At 40.6% G+C, this 21623-nt stretch overlaps 1 protein-coding gene across 3 annotated transcripts in view; it reads left to right on the plus strand.

The window, feature by feature from the left end:
* Positions 1-11069, plus strand: part of ELP1 (elongator complex protein 1) — an 882162-nt gene extending 871093 nt beyond the window's left edge. For all 3 annotated transcript variants that reach the window (XM_033918172.1, XM_033918151.1, XM_033918160.1), the window contains one exon: positions 10696-11069. In XM_033918172.1, coding sequence (XP_033774063.1) covers positions 10696-10763 — 68 coding nt within the window. In that variant the 3' untranslated portion in view covers positions 10764-11069. The remainder of the gene's footprint in view (positions 1-10695) is intronic.
* Positions 11070-21623: the final 10554 nt, after the last annotated feature.

The following is a 21623-nucleotide window of genomic DNA, read 5'->3' on the forward strand; positions in this document are numbered from 1 at the left end:
CTGTTTGATCTTTATGTATAAGGGATGGGATCACTGTGGTGAGTCTCAATGCTAGTAATTTAGCCATAATTTTATAGTCCAGATTAAGGAGAGAGATAGGACGAAAATTTTTAACCAAGGTAGCATCTCGGTCTGGTTTAGGAATAACTACAATAGTGGCCTCAGCAAAATTGAATTGTTTATCCGGAGTGGAGTGAAGAAAATCATAATACGTGAGGAGTTGAGGCACCAAGAGAGTTCGGAAATTTTTGAAAAACTCATTAGTGAAGCCATCTGGACCCGGGGCTTTCCCAGTGGGTAAAGAAGATATAGCAGTTTCAATTTCAGACGTGGTGATGGGAGCGTCTAGTTTTGCTTTAATGGTTTCTGATATAGTTGGGTGGGTTAAGGAAGTAAGAAAAGAATCCATGTCTGATTCAGGGGTAGAAAGTTCAGATTGGTATAAAGCAGTATAAAATTTTTCAAATTGGGAGGAAATCAGAGATCTGGTTGTTGCTAATCGTCCTGATGAGTCTTGAATAGCTGAGATGTGCAAACGTTTTGATTTAGTTTTAAGATATCTAGCTAAAGGGCGACCCATAAGGTTGTCTCCCATATAATGACCAGAAGAGGAGATAAAAATGTCACGTCGGGCTGTATGTGAGACCATAGTATTATATTCATATTTAAGATTTTGAATGCGTTGGAATATGGAGGGGTCATGCAAATGAGTTGACATATGTTGTAATTCTAAGTTTTTAATAGAGGTTTCTAATTCTTTTTCTTTTTGTATGGATTGTTTCTTTTTCCAGGAGGCTAGTTTAATCAGTTCGCCTCTAAGAGAAACTTTATAAGCTTCCCAAACAATAGCGGGGCAGATTTCTGAATCCTTAGTGTTAATTTCAAAAAATTCCGTGGTGAAGGATTTGATTTTGTCCACTATTGCATCATCTAAAAGCAAGGCATTATTAAGTCGCCAAGAGGGAGATTCTTTGCGTGGGGCGGAGATGGTTAAGTGTAAGGAAATGGCAGCATGGTCTGTAAGAGATATTGGATGTATGATAGTGTTTGCTACTTCTTGAATAAGCGATGGGGAGAGAAGAAAGAAATCGATTCTTGAATAAGTGTTATGTGGTGGTGAAAAGTGAGAGTACTCTCTACCTTTCGGGTGTAATAAGCGCCACGGATCTACTAGGGAGAAGGCTTCCATTAAAGCATGTAAAGCTGAAAAAGATCTGGACTTTGAAGGTTTACAGGAGGATGACCGATCTATATAGATATCTTGAATTTGGTTGAAGTCACCTCCTAATATCAGAGAGCAAGACCCATATTCAACTAACGCCAGCTGAAGATCCTTAAAAAAAACTGGGTGGTCTAAAACAGGAGCGTAAATATTAAGGAGTACAAAATCTACTGAGTGCAACGCAGCGTGTACCAGACACCATCTACCATCAGAGTCTGTTTTAACAGAGTGAATAACTGGAGATAATTTGTCACTGAGAAGTATTGATGTCCCATTTTTCTTCCTCTGAGTTGCGGAGGAATACAAATGAGTGGAATATCCCTTCAATTTAAATTTTGAGGCGGCAGCAGGTGGGAGGTGGGTCTCCTGTAAATAAATCACATCAGGATGTTTATTGAATACATAATTAGCTATCTTTTTCCTCTTAATGGGGTGATTCAAACCGTTCACATTAAAAGAAAAAACATGTAAGTCAGCCATATTTTGTTACAAGCAGTATCAAGACATAGTAAAAATCACCTTTTTGGGGAAAGAGTAAATAATATAACCATAATATCAGGTAGACACTCCTGCCAGAGAGAATAAGTAAAGAGAGAATAAGAGAGAGAGTAAGAACAAGTAAACTAGCAATGAAAGCATGAAGCAAGGTCAGAAAAGAGAAAGACCATACTATCATGCATGAGATGAAACATTTTAAGGGTGCTCCTGTGAGCACGGGGAGGAAACACATACGGAACAACTTGCAAAGCTCCACACCCACTCAATTTTGAAAAACCTGAGAGTAGTGTGCTTATCCACATGAACAATAATTAACAGTGAATTGCACAATTAAACATATGCGATTTATAATATCAGAGACAGAAGTAAACAAATAAATCCGCAGCCCATCATGTTAGTTCATTTTCAAGGATTCCAGAAATGTTGCCAGGTCCTCAGGATCAGTATAGGAGGTAGTGCGGTTATTGTAGGTCACTTTCATCCTAGCAGGATACATCAGACCATATTTAGCTCCAATGTCTTTAAGCTCCTGCCGGTGGGAAAGAAATGCTTTTCTCTTCAAAGCTGTGGTTTTTGCAAGATCAGGCACAATGAAAAACTTCCTACCTTGATGCAAGAGCTGAGATTTAGATTTTGCTGCTGTGAGAATTTGCAGTGCATGCTGAAATCTGAGCAACTTAGCCACTATGGGTCTGGGAGAAGTGGCATGTGGGGAGAGGTGAGATGGCACGCGGTGAGCACGCTCTATTTCTAGAGGAGGTGAAAAGACAAGCCCCAAGGCAGCAGGCAGGAAGGTAGAGAGAAAGGAAGCCATATCAGAGCCCTCCGAAGATTCAGGTAGCCCAATAATTCTGATATTAGATCTTCTACTGCGATTAGAGAGATCTTCATAGTCTCTCTGCAGGGTAGTAATCAGTTTATCATGGTTGGCTACAGCTTCTTGCAGGGATGAAATGGCAGTCGATTTTTCTTCCAGTGCATCCAATCTGTGACGGGCGTCCACAAATTGTGAATTAAGTGCCTCTATTTCTCCCCTCAGCAGCTTAGTTTCTTCAACCTGCTCCTGTATTATGCCCCTGATCGATCTCACTTCCTTCAGGAGCAGGTCTAGTGAGGCTTCGTCGGTTTTCGGCGCCATTTTCTCCGGCGTGCTTGGATCGGGTTTTAGCCTTTTCCCTCCAAGGGGCGCGGGTGAAGCAGCGTCGGTTTTTGCCGGTTTCGGAGGCGACATAGGGGATCCAGGCAACAAGATCGCGGCGAAAATCGCAAAATTTTGCGAAAAGAAAGCACTTTTTATTAGCGTTTTGAGTGTGGGTGAAGAGGAGCAGCTATGCCATACGTGTTGGCTCCGCGGTAGTCAGGCCACGCCCCCAAAAGGGGAATGTTTCAAATAAACCTTTTGTACAGTGGACATTAAATGGAAAAACTTCTGACTTACTCCAATTTATCTTGTACCCTGAGAATTTTCCAAATTTTTCTATCAATTCTAGTAAGCTTGGAATGGTTGTTTCCGGATTTCTCAAATGAAGCAATATATCATCTGCATAAGCAGAAACTTTATATTCCCGATCTGAATAAGGGATGCCCTGGTCTCCTCTGCCTGTTGAATAGCTAATAACAAGGGTTCCAATACAATATCAAAAAGCAAAGGAGACAAAGGACAGCCTTGTTTAACCCCTCTCTGTAAGCTAAACCACTCTAAGAAGTTATTATTAATATATAATATAGCAGCAGGGGAACTATACAATGTTTGGATCATTTGTATAAATCCTGAACCTATACCAAACCATTCCATTGCTTGATACATGAAGGCCCATTCTATCCGATCAAAGGCCTTCTCTGCATCCAAGGATACAGAAAAGGCTGGATCATTCATGGCTTTTGTTAAATTTAACATATGAAAAGCCAATCTAGTGTTATTAGAGGAATGTCTCTGAGCAATACCAATAATAAAAGGGAGAGCCATGGCCAAGCATAAAGCCAATGTTTTAGCTAGAAGTTTGCCACCTACATTGATTAAGGAAATAGGCCTGTAATTTGAAACCAATGCGGGATCTTTATTTGGCTTCAGCAAAACTATAGTAACTGATTCTGCCATAGTACCTACGATGCAACCATTAGTTAGTTGGACTTGATATAAATTTAGCAAATAAGGTAATAATGTATCTTGAAATGATTTATAAAACTCTACTGTGAAACCATCACCACCTGGAGCAGATCCAACTCTAAGAGACTTCAAAGCTGTTTGCAACTCTTATAGTGATATTGGCTTATCTAAGCTTTCTTTTATATGCTCAGGAATTTTGGGTCCCTTAATTTTAAAAATTCTAACCCGTCCTTTTCTTTATCTAAATAAGACTCAGAAGAATGCAGGCCTTTATAAAAATTTAAAAATTGTTTTAAAATCAGTCCAATTTGAGAATAGGTATTACCGTTCTTATCTTTTACTTTTATTATTTTTGTTTTCCTTTTTTTTTTGCTTTTAGATAATTTGCCTGTAACGTAGAGTATTCCCATTTATCAATCAATTTTGACTCCAAATGCTTAATTTCTTGTTCTAAAGTGGAAAATTGTCTTTTAATTTGTTTTCTAAAATATGCCGAAAAAGAAATAATTTGACCTCTCATGGTAGCCTTAAAAGCATCCCATATAGTTTCAATGGAGATATCTTCTGTATTATTAATTTGGAAATAATCATTTATTTTTGACTGAATATCTTCAATAAATGCTGGCTCTGCAAGTAGTGTATTATCAAATCTCCATACAGATCTACTATTATCTTGATCACTTATTTTAAATTTAATCCACACCCCACCATGATCAAACAAAATAATTGGGTCTATGGAAGCTTGTGTTACTTGTTGAACTAATGAATTTGAAACAAATATATAATCTATTCTTGAAAAAGATTTATGAACATGGGAGCAAAAAGAAAATTCCCGATCATTAAAATGAAATATATGCCATATATCTTTCAAATCACAATTCTGTACCAAATTATCTAATTCTAATGACTTCATAACTCTACTAGGTTTTTTATCCATGAAAAAGGATTCATAACAGCATTGAAATCTCCTGCCACAACTAAATTATAAGCAGCCAGTGGTAATATCAATGGTTGTAGAGAGTTAAAAAAAAATTCCATTTGGTTCGAATTAGGTGCATATACATTGAAAAGCACCAGGATAGTATTTCCCAGACTCATGTCAACATGTACCCACCTTCCTGATGGATCAGTAGCAATCATCTTAAAGATAGCATTACATTTTTTTATTTACCAATATTGCTACACCTGCCTTTTTCCTCACTGCTGGAGCATAAAAACAATGTTTCACCCAGTCTTCTAGTTTTTGGGATTCTAAAGCCGATAAATGAGTCTCTTGGATAAAACATATATCTAGATTCTGTTGTTTCAGAAACAATAGTGTTTTCTTTCTTTTTATTGGATGGTTGAGGCCATTAACGTTTAACGAAAATAATTTAAGCTCCAAAGAATTTACTTACAGAACACATGAATCTCATCAAATAATTCAAGTATTGATTTCCCTGTATATATCTCATTTCCCTTAAATTAATATGTGAAATATAATACCTATTTCTCACAAACAACCCCTTCTCAAAATCTCCCTCCCTCCCTTGATCTCTTACACATTATACTTCTAAGATCCCAAAAACCCTTCCCTATTCCCTCTGCTATCCCCCCTTCTTGTATTGCGACAACTTGAAGACATAAAATCAGACAGGCAACCCCTACCCACCCCCAAGCATCTTATTTCACAATTTCCTCTAATCTATAAAAATCAATCATCCTATATGATTACAAGAATTATCTCTAGATATACAATCTTACTTAAGAATAAACCATTTAATTTATGTTTCAATATGCAAATTCATCCATTTTGGAAACTTACCAAATAGAATAAATCATAAATCTAACAAATATGTTTACTCCCAATCATGAAATATAACTAAATATCTGTTATATAACAATATTTCATACATATTTTAGTTTTATCAATTAATATATGAAAACTTCCCCCTCTTTTTCTTTAGATATTAATCATTAAATAGGTATAAGTCATTTAATAACCCCTTCACAATATCAATATATCTTTTTGATCTTACTAAATGAAAGAATTCATTAATCTAAGAATTTCATTTTCTTTCTTTCATGAAATATAATAAACTAAAACCTTTAAATAATAAATATTTCATAGAATACTTCATAGAAAAATCTACATATATATTAAAGCTTGCTAATCCTATAAGTAATCAATTCATCCAATTCATATAAATCTTCCCCATTTCATATCATATCTAATATAACAATATATTTTATATCTACTTTAACAAATATCCATTTTCTATCAGAGTATAACCAACAGCTTTTACCATTTCTGTTGATTACTGCCATCTACATTGGAAGTAAGGCCAATTGCTTATTAACTTGGTTATCCTGCAATAAACCTGAAGCCTTTGTCTTCTTTAACACATTCATAAGTCTCTCACAAACTAAGATTAAATGATTTACTGCGTATTCTGTAAAACTAGAGGCAAATGCAGATATTTAAAAGGCTACCAAGTATATCATACATTTAAATGAGACTGGTGCCTAACTGTTCAAGTCCAGCAACTGTCCGTATTCCAGTTCCTTACAGAGGCACTACAGCGTGTTGATCAAATCATTCAGGCCGGGATGGGGCAGCAACGTGAGAAGCATTGGGCGGTGACAAAGCCGCAGCTCCCGGGCGATACAATCGCCAGCAGACGTAGGTGGGTGCGGCAACATCTTCTTCCGGCGTCAACAGTAGCGATACAATCAACTCACCGCCAGACCCGAACGACCTGCCGCGGAACCAGGCCCGACCTCACTAGCAGACGCAGGCGGGTGTGGCGGTGTCATCCGGTGCCTACAGTGGCGACGCAATCCACCCACCACCAGACCTGAACGACCTGCCGCGGAACCAGGCCCGATCTCGCAGGTGGGTGCGTCGGTCAACAGTAACAATGGGATGTGCCATAGCTGAACTTCGACGTCCCACAGGCAGGAGGACCACACGTCGCTATCCTGCTTCATGCAAACCCTCACCAACAGCGGCGGCTTCAACACCTGCGCAAGATCCCATTTCTCACTTCTCCACAACGCCACCACATTTCTTTATGAAGGCTCTCTTCCTATATCACCACTCCAAATCAGAATCACTTTCCTCCTCTCCTATCCCCGGCCTCCTCCGACGTCAGGTAAACAAATGTAGAATCTTCAACTGTTTTAAAATGTTAGCTATTCCCATAGTTCCATGACAGTTACAAGTCCGTTATAGCCACCATTTTTAAAGCAAATATCCAGTAAAATATTAAGTTAATTCTGTATTTCCCAGACTTTTCAAATCAAGGTAATAAAAATTAAAACCCCAAAAACATATTTCCATTCATATAAAGAACTTTAGTTCATAGGTGTTTCTTGTACTGACAGGAATTCCTTAATTTTATCAGGATCACTGAATTGATAGGATTTTTCTTTGTAAGTTATTCTCATTGTTGCAGGATAATATAATCCATATCTAGCACCAATATCCTTCAATGGTTGTCTGAATTGTAGAATTTTTTTCCTTATTTGTAGTTTCCTGAGCAAAGTCTGGTACAAAGAGCAATTTGGAGTCTTTATATGTCAAATTCTTTGTTTCTCTTGCTGTTTTTAAAATTTCAAATACCTGCTGAAATCTTAATAGCCTTAGTATCACAGGCCTTGGTTTACCTTGAGATTGTTTCACTCCAATCCTATGTGTTCTTTCTATTTCCAAAGGCATTTTAAACTTCAAAGGCAGGATTTTTTTGTATCATTTCCTCCAGAAAGAAAAGCATGTTTTTCCCATCAACTCCTTCATTTAACCCTAAAATTCACCCTAAAATTCACTCCTTCATTTAACCCTAAAATAAATAGTGGTAACCACAAAATAAAAAAAACACAACACACTGTATGCAGAAAAAATGTTTTACTGTAATTATCACTTATATTTGGGGAGTTTTCAAAGATGTCAAGGCAGATGACTTTAAAATATGCAGGGCCGCTGCCTGTGCGATCGGGTAACGTGCATCCGACCCGAGCTCGCCGACTGTTTTACTTTATGCTGGTGACAGCTGTTTCCAGCTAAACTACATTCCTACCTGAACGCAATGCCGAAGAAGAGAGGCGAGAGCACTGCTGGTGCCTCGCGGTGCTCAGGAGGGCCGCCTCTCGGCAACATTGAGAACTTGCTCCGGAGGATGCAGGGAGCTTCGTCTACAACTCCAGAGGTTGGCCCGCTGAGGATCCCGGGTGTGGGCGAGACCAGCGAGATTTCTCTTGGGCCAGATACTACTCTCAGCCCAGAGATTAAAGCACCGCCTCCTCCACCACAGCCAGATCTCCCAGGGGTGAGGAAACCCCGAATGAAGGGGCGGTCCTATCCCCAGAGGCAGATTCAACACCAGGGAGCCTAGGAATGGAGATCCCGGTTCAGGTAATCTCTGAAGAGGACTCTGTGGAAATTACAGAAACAGGAGGAGGTTTGACCCAGAAGGAACAGAGTCATGGATATCTTAAGGAAGATGAGAGATTATGCACTTCAATACAAGTTTCTTTTTGGGATAGGCCTGCTGAGGTGACCTTAAAAGCCCTTTGGGACCTGGTAGCAAATTTTGGGAAGACAATTAGCCCCAATTTCCAACAAATTGAAAATATACAGATTCACCATTCAGAAGAGCTAGAAAAATTAAAAATGGACATGACTTCTTCAAAACATATACTTCAAAAGACTCATCAAGACATGGCTTCAGTAAAACAACTTCAGGAAACTATAATTAAAGAAAACTTAAATCTTAGAAGAAAAGTAATAATAATAATAATAATAACTTTATTTTTCTTTACCGCCACAAGTAGAGAGATTAGAGAACCATGCACGTATTAATAACTTGAGATTGATAAATTTTCCGAGAGTAATCGTGGTTTCACCTAGAGACATGCTTAGGAGATATTTAACAGAAATTTTGGAAGTTCCGGAGGGAAACCTTCCACCATTCTCTCAGGTGTATTATCTCCCTAGCAAAATTCTGCATCAACAGCAACCTGAACCTACTCAAGAACAAGCATTAAATATTACTGAAATTTTGGAGAAATCAGACAAGGAGGTGGCAACACCAGCAACATTAGTTGTTACATTGGCTCTATCTATTGATAAGTTATGGTTATTGAGACTATTTCTTAAGAATAAACAGAAGGAATTTATTGGTTTAAAATTCAAATGTTCCCTGTTTATCACTCAACTAAATATGTATTTTTTGAACCTCAACAATTGACTAATTTTGTGGCGTTGTCCCGTCTGGACAAGGATAAAATTCAATCTTGAGCTCTAAAAAGCCAATATTTATTTCTTGCCAATATAATTCTTGGATCTAAAGAGGACTTGAGCTAATTTCACCATAATAATTCTTCTTGTAATAATAATAATAACTTTATTTTTGTATACTGCAGGACCAGAATAGTTCAAAGCGGTTTACATGACAAGAGACTGTACATCGACAGCGAAGTTACAAATAAGTCAATCAATCAAAATAATTTTACTTAACTTTTGTTAAGTAAGGATTTATTGTTTAATGATTAATATGCTTTGGTTAAATTTGCTTTCTGTACAAGTTATATTTGATAATATATTGAAATCAATAAAAATGCTTAAATACAAAAAAATATATATATATGCAATGTTACCTTAGTAACAACTATAGAAAAATAGACAAAGTGCAAAATATAGACAGCTGATAAAAACTGACACATTTTGATCACTAAAAATAAAATAATTTTTCCTACCTTTGTTGTCTGGTAATTTCTTGAGTATCTATCTGGTTGCACTTCCTTCTGATTCTGCATCCTTTCTTTCTGCACTCAGGCCCAACAATTGTCCCTTTCTATTCCCTTTCTCCTTCCTTTGTCCCAAGTTAGTGCCCCATTCCTCCCTCACCACACCAAAACCTGCCTGCCCTCCAAGCCAGCCACTTGCCACCCACTCACTCCATTTAATTACCTCCCACCCTCCCCCGAAGCCTGCCTGCCCACAATCCGACCCGGCACTGATTCCTAGCCCCGGTCCACCGCTACCCCTACCGCTCACCGTCCCCTACATTTAATTACAGCCCCGCTAGTGCCACAACTATAGGAAGGGAAAGGCCAGGCTCATGTATAGATTGCACGCCTCCGACCCACAAGCCTTCCCCTGACGTCAATTCTGATGTCAGAGAGAAGGTCCAGGCCAGCCAATTACTGCTTGGCTGGCTTGGACTTTGGGGGGGAAGGCTTGTGGGCCGGCGGCATGCAATCGGTGCACGCACCTGGCCCTTCCCTTCTTGTATTTGCGGCACCAGCAGGGCTGTAATTAAATGTAGCGGGCAGCCCACGTACCCCCTGGGGTACGTGTACCACACATTGAGAAACCCTGACCTAGGGAACATCAACTTAAAATTTTGTTCAATTTGGAGGAGGCTGAGCATGGATCCCCAGTCCATGTCACATGGAATGACCCATTTACAATATATATCAGCAAAAATTAGTAAAATGATTTGTTTACAATTAGCTCCTTCACTAGCATTTTTGCTGTTTTGGGATTATTGAGGCTGCATCTCTTCTCCCAATAATATATTTTAAGAAAAGACACCTTATAACCTGTACAACAGCTGCACCTCTGACCTGATTGTAAAAACCGCTTAGATAACCTTGATAGGCGGTATATATAAAAATCCTAATAAACTTGAAACTTGAAAGCATACCCAGTTTAACAAGAATTGCAGGCTGATTTATACTCTAACCTGTGGATGAGGGAAAAGTTAAAATTAGCAGTTGCTTAATTTGATTTAATAAAATATGGGAGAATATGTAACATTGGAGTTTGATTATCAATTGTTTTTACATTATAATTTTAATATGCGTGTATGTTTTTTTGTTTCAGATGCAGAAATTTTTATGCCACCAAAGATTAACAGAAACTTTCAGTGGAAACTTGCCATGTTAGAGTAATTCATCTACTAAAGAATGCAATATGCTATACATATTTGTAAAACATTTCAAGTGGTCAGCATGGAATCCACAACTATACTGAACTACTTATGCTTATCAAATTTAAAATGAAAACAACTCTGTTCCAGTCAACAACTAGCCACACGAGTATCTTAATAGTTGTAGTTCAGTCAGAGGATGTGTAGTCTAGTGATTTCAAAAACTTCTTTGTATGTTTTCTGGCATACCAGTTTTTTTACTACATTATTATATATAAAAACTTTTCTGGTTTCCAATAATTATACAATAAAGATGCTAATGAATATATTTCTGAAATTGCTGCTACTCTACCTTGAGCCCTTTCAGTATCCTGTTCTCAGATTGCAAGCTTGCAGCATTATATTTGACACACCAAGCGATAAAGGTGCTGCTTGTACCTGCTAAATGTACATTCTCTGTTCACTGATAAGTCCAGGAGTATAGGTAAATCATGCTATTACTGTGCACCAGAGGCTAGAAACTGTAAGAACAGCGTAATTTTTGATTGGGAGAAAAATTCTCAGTATTTAGTTACAAAGTTAAATGAAGTTTCAGTCCATGATGATGTTAATTTTAGTATTTTTTAAATGGTCAAAAAAGTGGCTTATGTTTTGGATTTGTCTGAAACAGAGAATAAATTAGGGTAAATTGTAAGTTGTGATGTTAAAGCTACAGGAGGACAGATTGATTCTCCTTCTGGAGTTGCCGCTACCACTGTAAAGAATCTCTCCTTTCCCCAATCAATTACCTGAAATTCCATTAGCAACTATCACATTCTGGTATTTTTTAGTACTCAGTTCTAAATAATTCCCTTGCTACCTTGACCCTCTGAGAGAATCATGAGCTCTTTTTCCACTCTGTCAAGAGCAGTAAATAACAAGGAAACTGGTTATATTGCAAGTGCTTCCCCTACTTTGGCCCCCTCCACCTCTGATATTCAGACTTATACAATTTCCATAGTGGAAAAAAAATGTCCACAGCTTAATCAGCCAGTTTCTCTAATCCCCTTGTATTTTATTTGGTTGCTTTTATTGTCTATTTGTATTTTGGTGCAGTTACAAACTTTGGATGACTTTTTAGCCAGTCAAGCAGTATATGAATTTGTTAAATATTTCCCATTCATATAGAATGTACGGGCAACCATCAGCTGGGTAAGCAAATGGACTCTCTTCAGTAGGAAAAGTAGAGGCAGTTGAAGGAACAGCTGGTGACCCAAAGATCAGAGGAGCCAGCTAGCAAGTAATAAGTTGGGAGAAGGGGGAAAAGAAGGGTGATGGAAAACCGGAAATGGATGTGAATGACTAGCGTGTGAGCTTACCCAGACTCCACGCTGATGAGGAGAAAGTCAGTGTCTATCCCCACTAAATTTAACTGCCTCTGTAACTCCATTGCAGCGGATGCACGGGCTCGAGATTGGGATGCCCTTCACCTGAAGGACCCTGGTGAGCCTTAGTAGGGGTGGAGAGGAGTAGCTGTCTTGCGGTGTTTCTGTCGCGAGCGTGAGCAGTGGGGGAGGGAGTGTCCCACCGATGGATCCTGGTGGGCCCTGTTGGGAACGTGGGCATTGAGGAGAGCACCTTGCATCTGAGGGATTTGGGCAAGCCCTACCAGGAAGCGGAGGGGAACAGTTGTTTTGCGGCGGCTTCTTTTTTTTTCTTGCCACATCCGAGAGCAGAGGAGAATGGAGTGTTTCCCCCAATGGCTCGTGCTGGCTCTGGCTGGGAGAGGAGAGCAGTGTGCCAAATCCTGTTTGGAAGTGGTGGTGCAGCCTGAAACCCGAGAATTTGCTGAAGAAGGAGAGATGTTGATATAAGACTTTGGCCTTGTTGGGCAGATGAGGAGCCTTGACAGTGGATATTGGGCCGTGGATCTTTGGCCGTGAATTTTGGAAGCCGGTTGGAGCTGGAAAAATCCTGGAATTTGGAGCCTTTGAGGTTTGAGACTTTACTCTTAAAAGCATATAGGGTAATCTGGGATGAGAAGGGCCCTCCTATGTTGGGATTCAGGAAAGGATTATGATGATAATTAATGAATGCAGCCTGTTTAAGATTAATTAATAAAATCATTAGCTGGATCTGTATGAAGAATTTTTGATCCAGCCATATTGTGAACCCCCTTGGAATATTTAGCTATCTGGAAGTGGAACATTATTGCAACTATGGCTAATAAAAAAAACTAGACACAAATGACTCAGATGTCATGAAAACAAATTGTATGGAATAGTAAACACTTTCAATGATGATGCTGTGATGTCCTGTAGTATGATACAAGGACAGCATAGGCTATTAAATGACTAAAAATGAAGGAAAAAGACTCAGACAAGGGCGCTCCCACATCCACCGAAGTGTTTGAGCTGTCACCTCATTGCCAATGCAGTTAAAAATACCATCTTATAACAAACCAAAGGTCCTTTGGTTTGTTATAAGGTGGTATTTTTAACTGCATAAATATTTGGTATAATAAACATTGCCTGCATCTAGTATGTAGTTGCCTGCAGTTTGTTTTTAGGGAGTACATTTAAGGCAGTTTTGTGTTTAATATATGATTGAATGAACTTTTATGTCCCTGAGTGTCGAGGACTGAATTCTCAGCATAAACGACAACTCTACTTCCAAGAAGCTAGTAGAGTTAAGATGGCAATTGGGTTTTTACAAGAAACACATTTAATACCAGCTCATGAAAGATTTTTCTCTTATACCTGATATAAAGAGATCTACTTTGCATCTAACAAAATGAAATCTAAAACGAATGGAGTAGCTATTGTATGTATCTGCAAAGGTGAAAGAGGTGGTACGTGATAAGGAAGGTTGATTTTTGCTTTTAAAAGTACTTCTGGGAGACCAATTATATATCTTGTTAAATCTTTTTTACCCCCAATATGAATCAAGGTGCTTTTTATAATAAGGGATATATTGACACAATATGCAGAAGGAAAAATTATAGTGGGAAGTGATTTTAATCTTACCCTAAATGTGAAGCTAGATAATTCGAGTATTGGTGTGAATTATGGTAAAGCTGAGCGACGTCTATTTATGGAGGCCTAGGACCTTATTGATATATGGAGACATCAACACCCGGCAGAGATTGATTATACTTATTACTCGGATATTCATTCTTCTTACTCTAGAATTGAGCTCTGTCTGGTGGGCAAAGATTTGATGGAGATGTTAGCTTCTCCGCTATAGAAACTAGGATATGGTCTGATCATGCTCCAATTTGCTTTAATCTAGTGATACAATGTACACAACCTAGTAGGAAGTATTGGTGCTTGGATGATAGTCTTTTGCTGGATTCTGCACAAATGCAACAATTGGGTAAGGACCTAGGGCAGGGGTGTCCAATGTCAGTCCTCGAGGGCCGCAATCCAGTTGGGTTTTCAGGATTTCCCCAATGAATATGCATGAGATCTATTAGCATACAATGAAAGCAGTGCATGCAAATAGACCTCATGTATATTCATTGGGGAAATCCTGAAAATCCGACTGGACTGCGGCCCTCGAGGACCGACATTGGACACCCCTGACCTAGGGGAATACTTAGAATTTAATGATACTGGAGATACTCTTTCAATGCTTAAAAGTGGTTATACGAGGCAAAATTATTGGCCTAGGGAACACTGCTTAAAACTGGGGCCTTGCAAGACCAGATTTATGCATTAGAATGGAACCTTAAGGGTGGGAGTTTATCTCCTGAGAAAGAAGCAAAATTACAACAATTTAAGTTAGCTCTTCTGGAGTTAGATCTAGAGATAATTAGCACTAAGCTCCAATGGTTACACCAGGAATATTTTGCAACAAATAGGGCGGGTAGCATATTGGCCCATAAGTTGAAAAAAGACAACTTTGCAATGTGGTTGCACTTGTGCAGGGCCCGGCTTGGGATTATACCACCCCTGACCATATTCAACAAGCTTTTATTAATTATTATCAACAATTATATCAGCCTGAGCATATACCGAAAGAAGCGGACATCTGTTCCTATTTAGATCCTATACATCTACCTACTCTTACACCTGGAAAAGCTACTGAACTATTTATTTATTCATTTTTATAGCCCGTCCTCCCAAGAGCCCAGAGCAGGTTACAATAAAGTAAAAATTAGGTACTTGGAAATTCCCTAACTGTCCCGAAGGCTCACAATCTAGTTAAAGTACCTGAGAAAACAATTTATTAAATAATAAAGATATATTGTTAATAGAGGGTTTTTTTCTTGAACCAAATGCATGAAATTTGTTCATAGTGCTATGTTTATGTTATGTTTAATATCATTTGTTATACCGCCTACACCATATTACAGACCTCAGCGATTTACATTAAATATTCCAAGTTACATTAAATATTTAAGAAAAATTGATTCCCAAAGAGAGATGAAGAAAAAAAAAAGTATACTGTAGATAAAGACAACTAAACTACATCAAGGTACAACTAAGAAGCAGCAATCAAAAGAAAGATCAAAATTAGGCCATCCCACAAAAGAAAGGTATAAAGCAAATCAAATCCCATTCAGTCTCCACAGTCTCAACCAAATTGGTTGCCCAATCCTTGTAAACTTCCACCGGCAGCTCTCAGTTGGGTTCCCATCCATCTGCTGCACACCAGAACTATCCCTGCCCATTACAGTGGAAGAACTAACTTGGGCTATTAAAGATATGCCAGTGGGGAAAATCGCCCGGATTAGATGGCTTTACAGCCAAATTTTATAAGACATTTTGAACTCTGATCCCCCACCCTTGCTGCGCTTTTTTAACACTCTGGTAGATAAACAGTTATTGCCTTACTCTTGGTGTTTAGCTGGTATAACTCTAAAACCAGATAAAGATCCGACATCCTGCTCCTCCTATAGACCTATCTCACTGTTAAATTTGGACTATAAATTGTTTACTAAGATTTTAGCCAAGCGCTTACAGATATATATGCCCCATTTGGTGGTTGATGATCAATCTGGGTTTGAACGGGGCCGCCAGACATTTGATAATATTCGTAGAGTTTGCCATATATTGTGGCAAGCTGCTGGTGGACATGATTTGATTCTTATTCTGGGCATTGATGCTGAGAAGGCATTTGATAGGGTATATTAGCCCTATTTCAAGTGTTAGAAAAGATGGGGATATCGGGAACTTTTCTCCACTGGCTTCGATTGTTATATATAGATCCCTTGGCCTTGATTAATATTAATGGAAGCTATACTGATTGTTTTACTTTGAGGAGGGGGACCCGTCAAGGTTGTGCTTTGTCACCTATACTCTTTGCATTAGCTATGGAGTCTTTTGCTCAATCAATGCGACAAGCTTTAAATCAGGGGTGTCCAACATTTTGGCTTCCCTGGGCCGCATTGGCTGAAAAAAATATTTCTGGAGCCACACAAATGCTGCAGCAAGACAGAGGAGGGAGCCGGCAAGATGGTAAACAACTGGGGGCAGCAGAGGAAAACACTGCATCGCCCTCGGGCCACAGGTTGGACACCCCTGCTTTAAACATTACAGGTATAAGCTGTGGTGGCTTGGAGACAAAAATATTACTATTTATAGATGACATCCTTTTTACAATCCGAGACCCTCCCACCTCGCTGAAAGCTGTAGTAGAAACTCTGACAGCTTATGGACAGGTGTCAGGATTTCGGATAACCATGTCTAAGTCAGAAATTTTGGATCTTACTTTATCAGATCTAGATTGTAGATGGATTTCTAGTAATTATTCCTTTAAATGGGCTCAACAATCATTACGATATTTGGGGATTAATTTAACTAAGCAAATTGACATGTATACTGCTAATTATCCTCCCCTTTTGAAAGATCTGGCAGGTTATGGAGAAGTGGAAACATCTTAATCTCCTGGCTAGGCAGGGTACAAACAAGATGGTGGTGCTCCCGCGACTATTATATCTTTTTTCAGCCCTACCGATCGCTCTACCTAGTAAATTTTTTCTCCATTTGGAGCGAAAGATATTTGCCTATATTTGGCAATATAAGACGCCAAGGGTAACTCGTGTCATGATGTATTAACCTAGAAAGTTGGGGGGGACAGGCAGTTCCACATTTTCTATATTACAATCAAGCAGCCCAATTACGCCATTAATTAACTGGAAATGGGATAAGGAAAAATCATGGGTATGTATGGAGCAAGAGCTATTGGGCACGCTCCATACATACCCACAATACTCACAACTTTCTGTTATAGCTAACAGGTCTAACCCTATAATACGACATACTCTTGATTTGTGAACCAGGTGCGTAGGCGATGTTTTGGAGATAAGATGTATTTCCTGGGGGCAGCTATTAAGCACAGTTAGTTACCTTAATGGGTGTTATCCAGGGACAGCAGGCAGCTATTCTCACATATGGGTGATTTCACCGATAGAACCCGGATGCGGAAGCCTCGGAAGCAGACTTGCTTGTAGAAACTAAAAGTTGAGTCAGCCGCACCGCGCATGCGCGGGTGCCTTCCCGCCCAGCGCAGGGCACATCTCAGTTCAGATAGCTAGCAGAGAAGCCAACCAGGGGAGGTGGGTGGGTTGCAAGAATAGCTGCTTGCTGTCCCTGGATAACACCCGTTACGGTAACTGCTTTATCCCAGGACAAGCAGGCAGCCTATTCTCACATATGGATGATCTCCAAGCTAACCAGAATGGGATGTTGAAAGCATTGACAAATTAAGCATTGACAAATTAGGAGAATAAATTTTGTAATACTGTTTGGCCAAACTGTCCATCCCGACTGGAGAAAGTATCCAGACAATAGTGAGACGTGAAAGTATGAACCGAGGATCAAGTAGCAGCCTTGCAAATCTCAATAGGTGTAGTTCTGAGGAAAGCTACGGAAGCTGCCATTGCTCTGACTTTATGGGCTTTGACTCTACTGTGTAGGGGTAATCCAGCCTGGGCATAGCAGAATGAGATACAAGCAGCCATCCAGTTGGAGATGGTACGTTTAGAGATAGGATGTCCCAAATAATTTGGATCAAAGGAGACAAAAAGTTAAGGAGTTCTGTGTGGTTTGGTGCATTTCAAATAGAAAGCCAAAGCATATTAACAGTCCAGAGTATGAAGAGCTACTTCTCCAGGATGAGAATGAGGCTTTGGAAAGAACACTGGAAGAACAATGGATTGGTTGAGATGAAATTCCGATACCACTTTAGGGAGGAATTTTGGATGAGTACGTAGGACCACTTTGTCATGATGAAACACTGTGAAAGGTGGATCAGCAACTAAAGCTTGCAGCTCATTGACTCATCAAGCAGAAGTGAGATGAGAAACACCACTTTCCAAGTGAGATACTTCAGATGAGCCTTGTCAATTGGTTCAAATGGAGGCTTCATCAGCTGAGCAAGAACAACATTCAGGTCCCAAACCACAGGAGGCAGTTTGAGAGGAGGTTTCACATTGAAAAGTCCTTTCATGAATCTGGAAACCACCGGATGAGCAGAGAGGGTTGATGGAAAAGCAATGTTACTTACAGTAACAGTTGTTATCCAGGGACAGCAGGCAGCTATTCTCACTAATGGGTGACGTGATCCAACAGAGCCCTGATGCGGACGCTTCTTTCAAGAAAACTCGAAGTTTCGAGTCACCCGCACCGCACATGCGTGAGTGCCTTCCCGCCCGATGCACCGGGCGTGTCTCCTCAGTTCATCTAGCTGGCAAAGAAGCCAACCCAGGGGAGGTGGGTGGGACATGAGAATAGCTGCCTGCTGTCCCTGGATAACAACTGTTATGGTAAGTAACATTGCTTTATCCCAGGACAAGCAGGCAGGTATTCTCACTAATGGGTGACCTCCAAGCTAACCAGAATGGGATGGTGGAAGAGTTGGCAACTTAGGAGAATAAATTTTGCAATACTGTTTGGCCAAACTGTCCATCCCATCTGGAGAAAGTATTCAGACAGTGTGAAGTGAAGGTATGAACCAAGGACCAAGTGGCAGCTTACAAATCTCCTCAATCGGTGTTGATCTGAGGAAAGCTACAGAAGCTGCCATCGCTCTGACCTTATGGGCTGTGATTTTTCTGTCAAGGGGCAATCCAGTCTGGGCATAGTAGAATGAGATGCAAGCCGCCATCCAGTTGGAGATGGTGCGCTTAGAAATAGGACGTCCCAACTTGTTCGGATCAAAGGAGATGAAAAGTTGAGGAGCAGTTCTGTGAGGTTTGATGCATTCTAGATAGAAGGCTAAAGCACGCTTGCAGTCCAGAGTATGCAGGGCAGATTCTCCAGGATGAGAATGTGGCTTTGGAAAGATCACTGGAAGCACAATGGATTGGTTGAGATGAAATTCTGAGACAACTTTAGGAAGGAATTTCGGGTGCGTGCGGAGAACCACCTTGTCATGATGGAATACTGTAAAAGGCGGGTCCGCAACCAAGGCTTGTAGCTCACTGACTCTTCGGGCAGAGGTGAGTCCAATGAGAAACACCACTTTCCAAGTGAGATGCTTCAGGTGAGCCTTGTGAAGAGGTTCAAATGGAGGCTTCATAAGTTGTGAAAGAACAACATTGAGGTCCCAAACCACTGGAGGCAGTTTGAAGGGAGGGTTGACATGGAACAGTCCTTTCATGAATCTGGAAACCACAGGATGAGCAGATAGAGGTTTCCCTTGAAGAGGCTGATGGAAAGCAGCAATTGCACTGAGATGGACTCGTATCAAGGAAGACTTGAGGCCAGAATGACAGGTGCAAAAGATAGTCCAAAACCGAAGACAAGGAGGAGTGTTGAGGCTCCTGGCGTTGGGAAACACATCAAACAGAGAATCTAGCCCATTTTTGGTGGTAGCATTGCCTAGTAGCTGGCTTTCGTGAAGCTTTCAGGACATCCCTCAAAGGTTGGGAAAACTGTAGGGGGGTTACATTGAGAGGAACAAAGCTGTCAGGTGTAGAGACTGCAGGTTGGGGTGAAGCAGAGATCCTTGATGCTGTTTAAGCAGAGATGGAAAAACTGGTAGAAGGTATGGCTCCCTGCTGCTGAGTTGAAGTAGAAGGGCGTACCAAGGTTGTCTGGGCCACCGTGGAGCAATCAGGATCATGGTGGCATGGTCTGACTTCAGCTTGACCAGGGTCTTTTGAATGAGAGGAAATGGAGGAAACGTATACAGGAAGCGATTCGTCCAGTCCAGGAGGAATGCATCTGCCTCGAGAAGCTGAGAGGTATAGATCCTGGAGCAGAAGTGAGGCAATTTGAAGTTGTGGGGGGGCTGCAATGAGGTCTATCTGAGGCGTTCCCCACAGAGAGAAGATGTGGTGAAGGGGCGTGGAGTTGAGAGTCCACTCGTGAGGTTGGAGAAGGCGGCTCAAGCTGTCTGCTAAGGCATTGTCCGCTCCTTGAATGTAGACCGCTCTGAGGAAGGTGTTGTGAATCGCCCAATCCCACACCTTCAGAGCTTCCTGACAGAGGGAGGCCGATCCCGTGCCTCCCTGCTTGTTCACATAGTACATGGCGACCTGGTTGTCTGTGCGGATGAGAACAACCTGGTCGCGAAGGAGATGTTGAAAAAGGTCTGGAGGGAGTTGAAGACCACTCTGAGCTCCAGGAGATTGATGTGGCACTAGCGATCCGTGCTGGTCCAGTGGCCCTGGGTACGGAGGCAATCTAGGTGAGCCCACCCAAGCATAAGTCGACGAGTCGGTCGTGAGGACTTTCTGATGACGGGGGGTGTGGAATAACAAGCCTCTGGATAGATTGGAGGAGAGCAGGAGTGACCCTGATGAGGCGAGTCAGAGGGTCGGACGTCTGGGACCACTGGGACGCCAGGGTCCATAGGGGAATCCTGAGGAGAAGTCTGGCAAGCGGAATCACGTGACCTGTAGAAGCCATGTGGCCTAGGAGGACCATCATTTGTCTCGCTGAGATGGACGGGCGAGAGGACACTGAGTGGCAAAGGTGAAGAAGAGCATCCCTGCGTGGGGGAGGGAGGAACGCTCTGAGTTGGGTAGCATCCAGAATCGCTCCAATGAAGGGAAGAGTCTGGGAAGGTTGCAGATGGGATTTGGGGAAGTTGATCTCGAATCCCAGGTGTTGCAGTAACCAAATTGTCTTCTGGATTGCGAGAACGGCTCCCTGAGATTAAATCACACTGGCTTCCTATTTCCCACCGAATTAACTTTAAGATTCTATTTTTAGTATTCAAAGTACTAATCTTTAACGAACCACAATTTATGACAAGAATGATTATTCCATACAATGCCCCGCGTTCTCTATGATCATCATCTTCAAATTTACTAACAATTCCCTCTCTGAAAATCGTTGGCATAAGAAGAAATGATATGTTTTCTGTTATGGCTCCTAAATTGTGGAATTCACTGCCACACTATATTAGAAATGAAAAAGATCTTTCATCTTTTAAAAAATTATTTAAAACTTTTTTGTTTCAAGACGCTTTTGATGTTTAATATGCCTTATCTTGGACCCTTCACATTTTGTTACGGATATCAAACACATTAACCCCTTTCCCTCCCTATCGTTTTTTCCTTTTATGTAATTTCCAATAGAGAATGAAATTGTAACTTTTCCCCCCTTTCCTTCTTCAATCATGTCTGTCTTTAATATGACTGCAAAAATGTTAGTTGATTTATTTAGTTTGTATGTTGTTTTGTTTGTTCAATTATATGTGAGACCACTATCTAGTGGCTTTTTAAATTGTACATCGCTTAGAAAATTTGTATAAGCGATTCAACTTGAACTTGAATCCTTGATGAGCCAGTCGTCCAGGTAAGAAAACACCTGGAGGCCATGGTTCCTGAGTGCTGCAGCCAACACAACCAGGCATTTGGTGAAGACTCTGGGTGACAAGGTCAGGCCGAAGGGGAGCACTCGGTTTTGGAGATGAAGGTGTCCCACCCTGAACCTGAGAGATTGAC

This window comes from Geotrypetes seraphini, chromosome 1 (assembly GCF_902459505.1).
Source record: "Geotrypetes seraphini chromosome 1, aGeoSer1.1, whole genome shotgun sequence".
Lineage (NCBI taxonomy): Eukaryota > Metazoa > Chordata > Amphibia > Gymnophiona > Dermophiidae > Geotrypetes > Geotrypetes seraphini.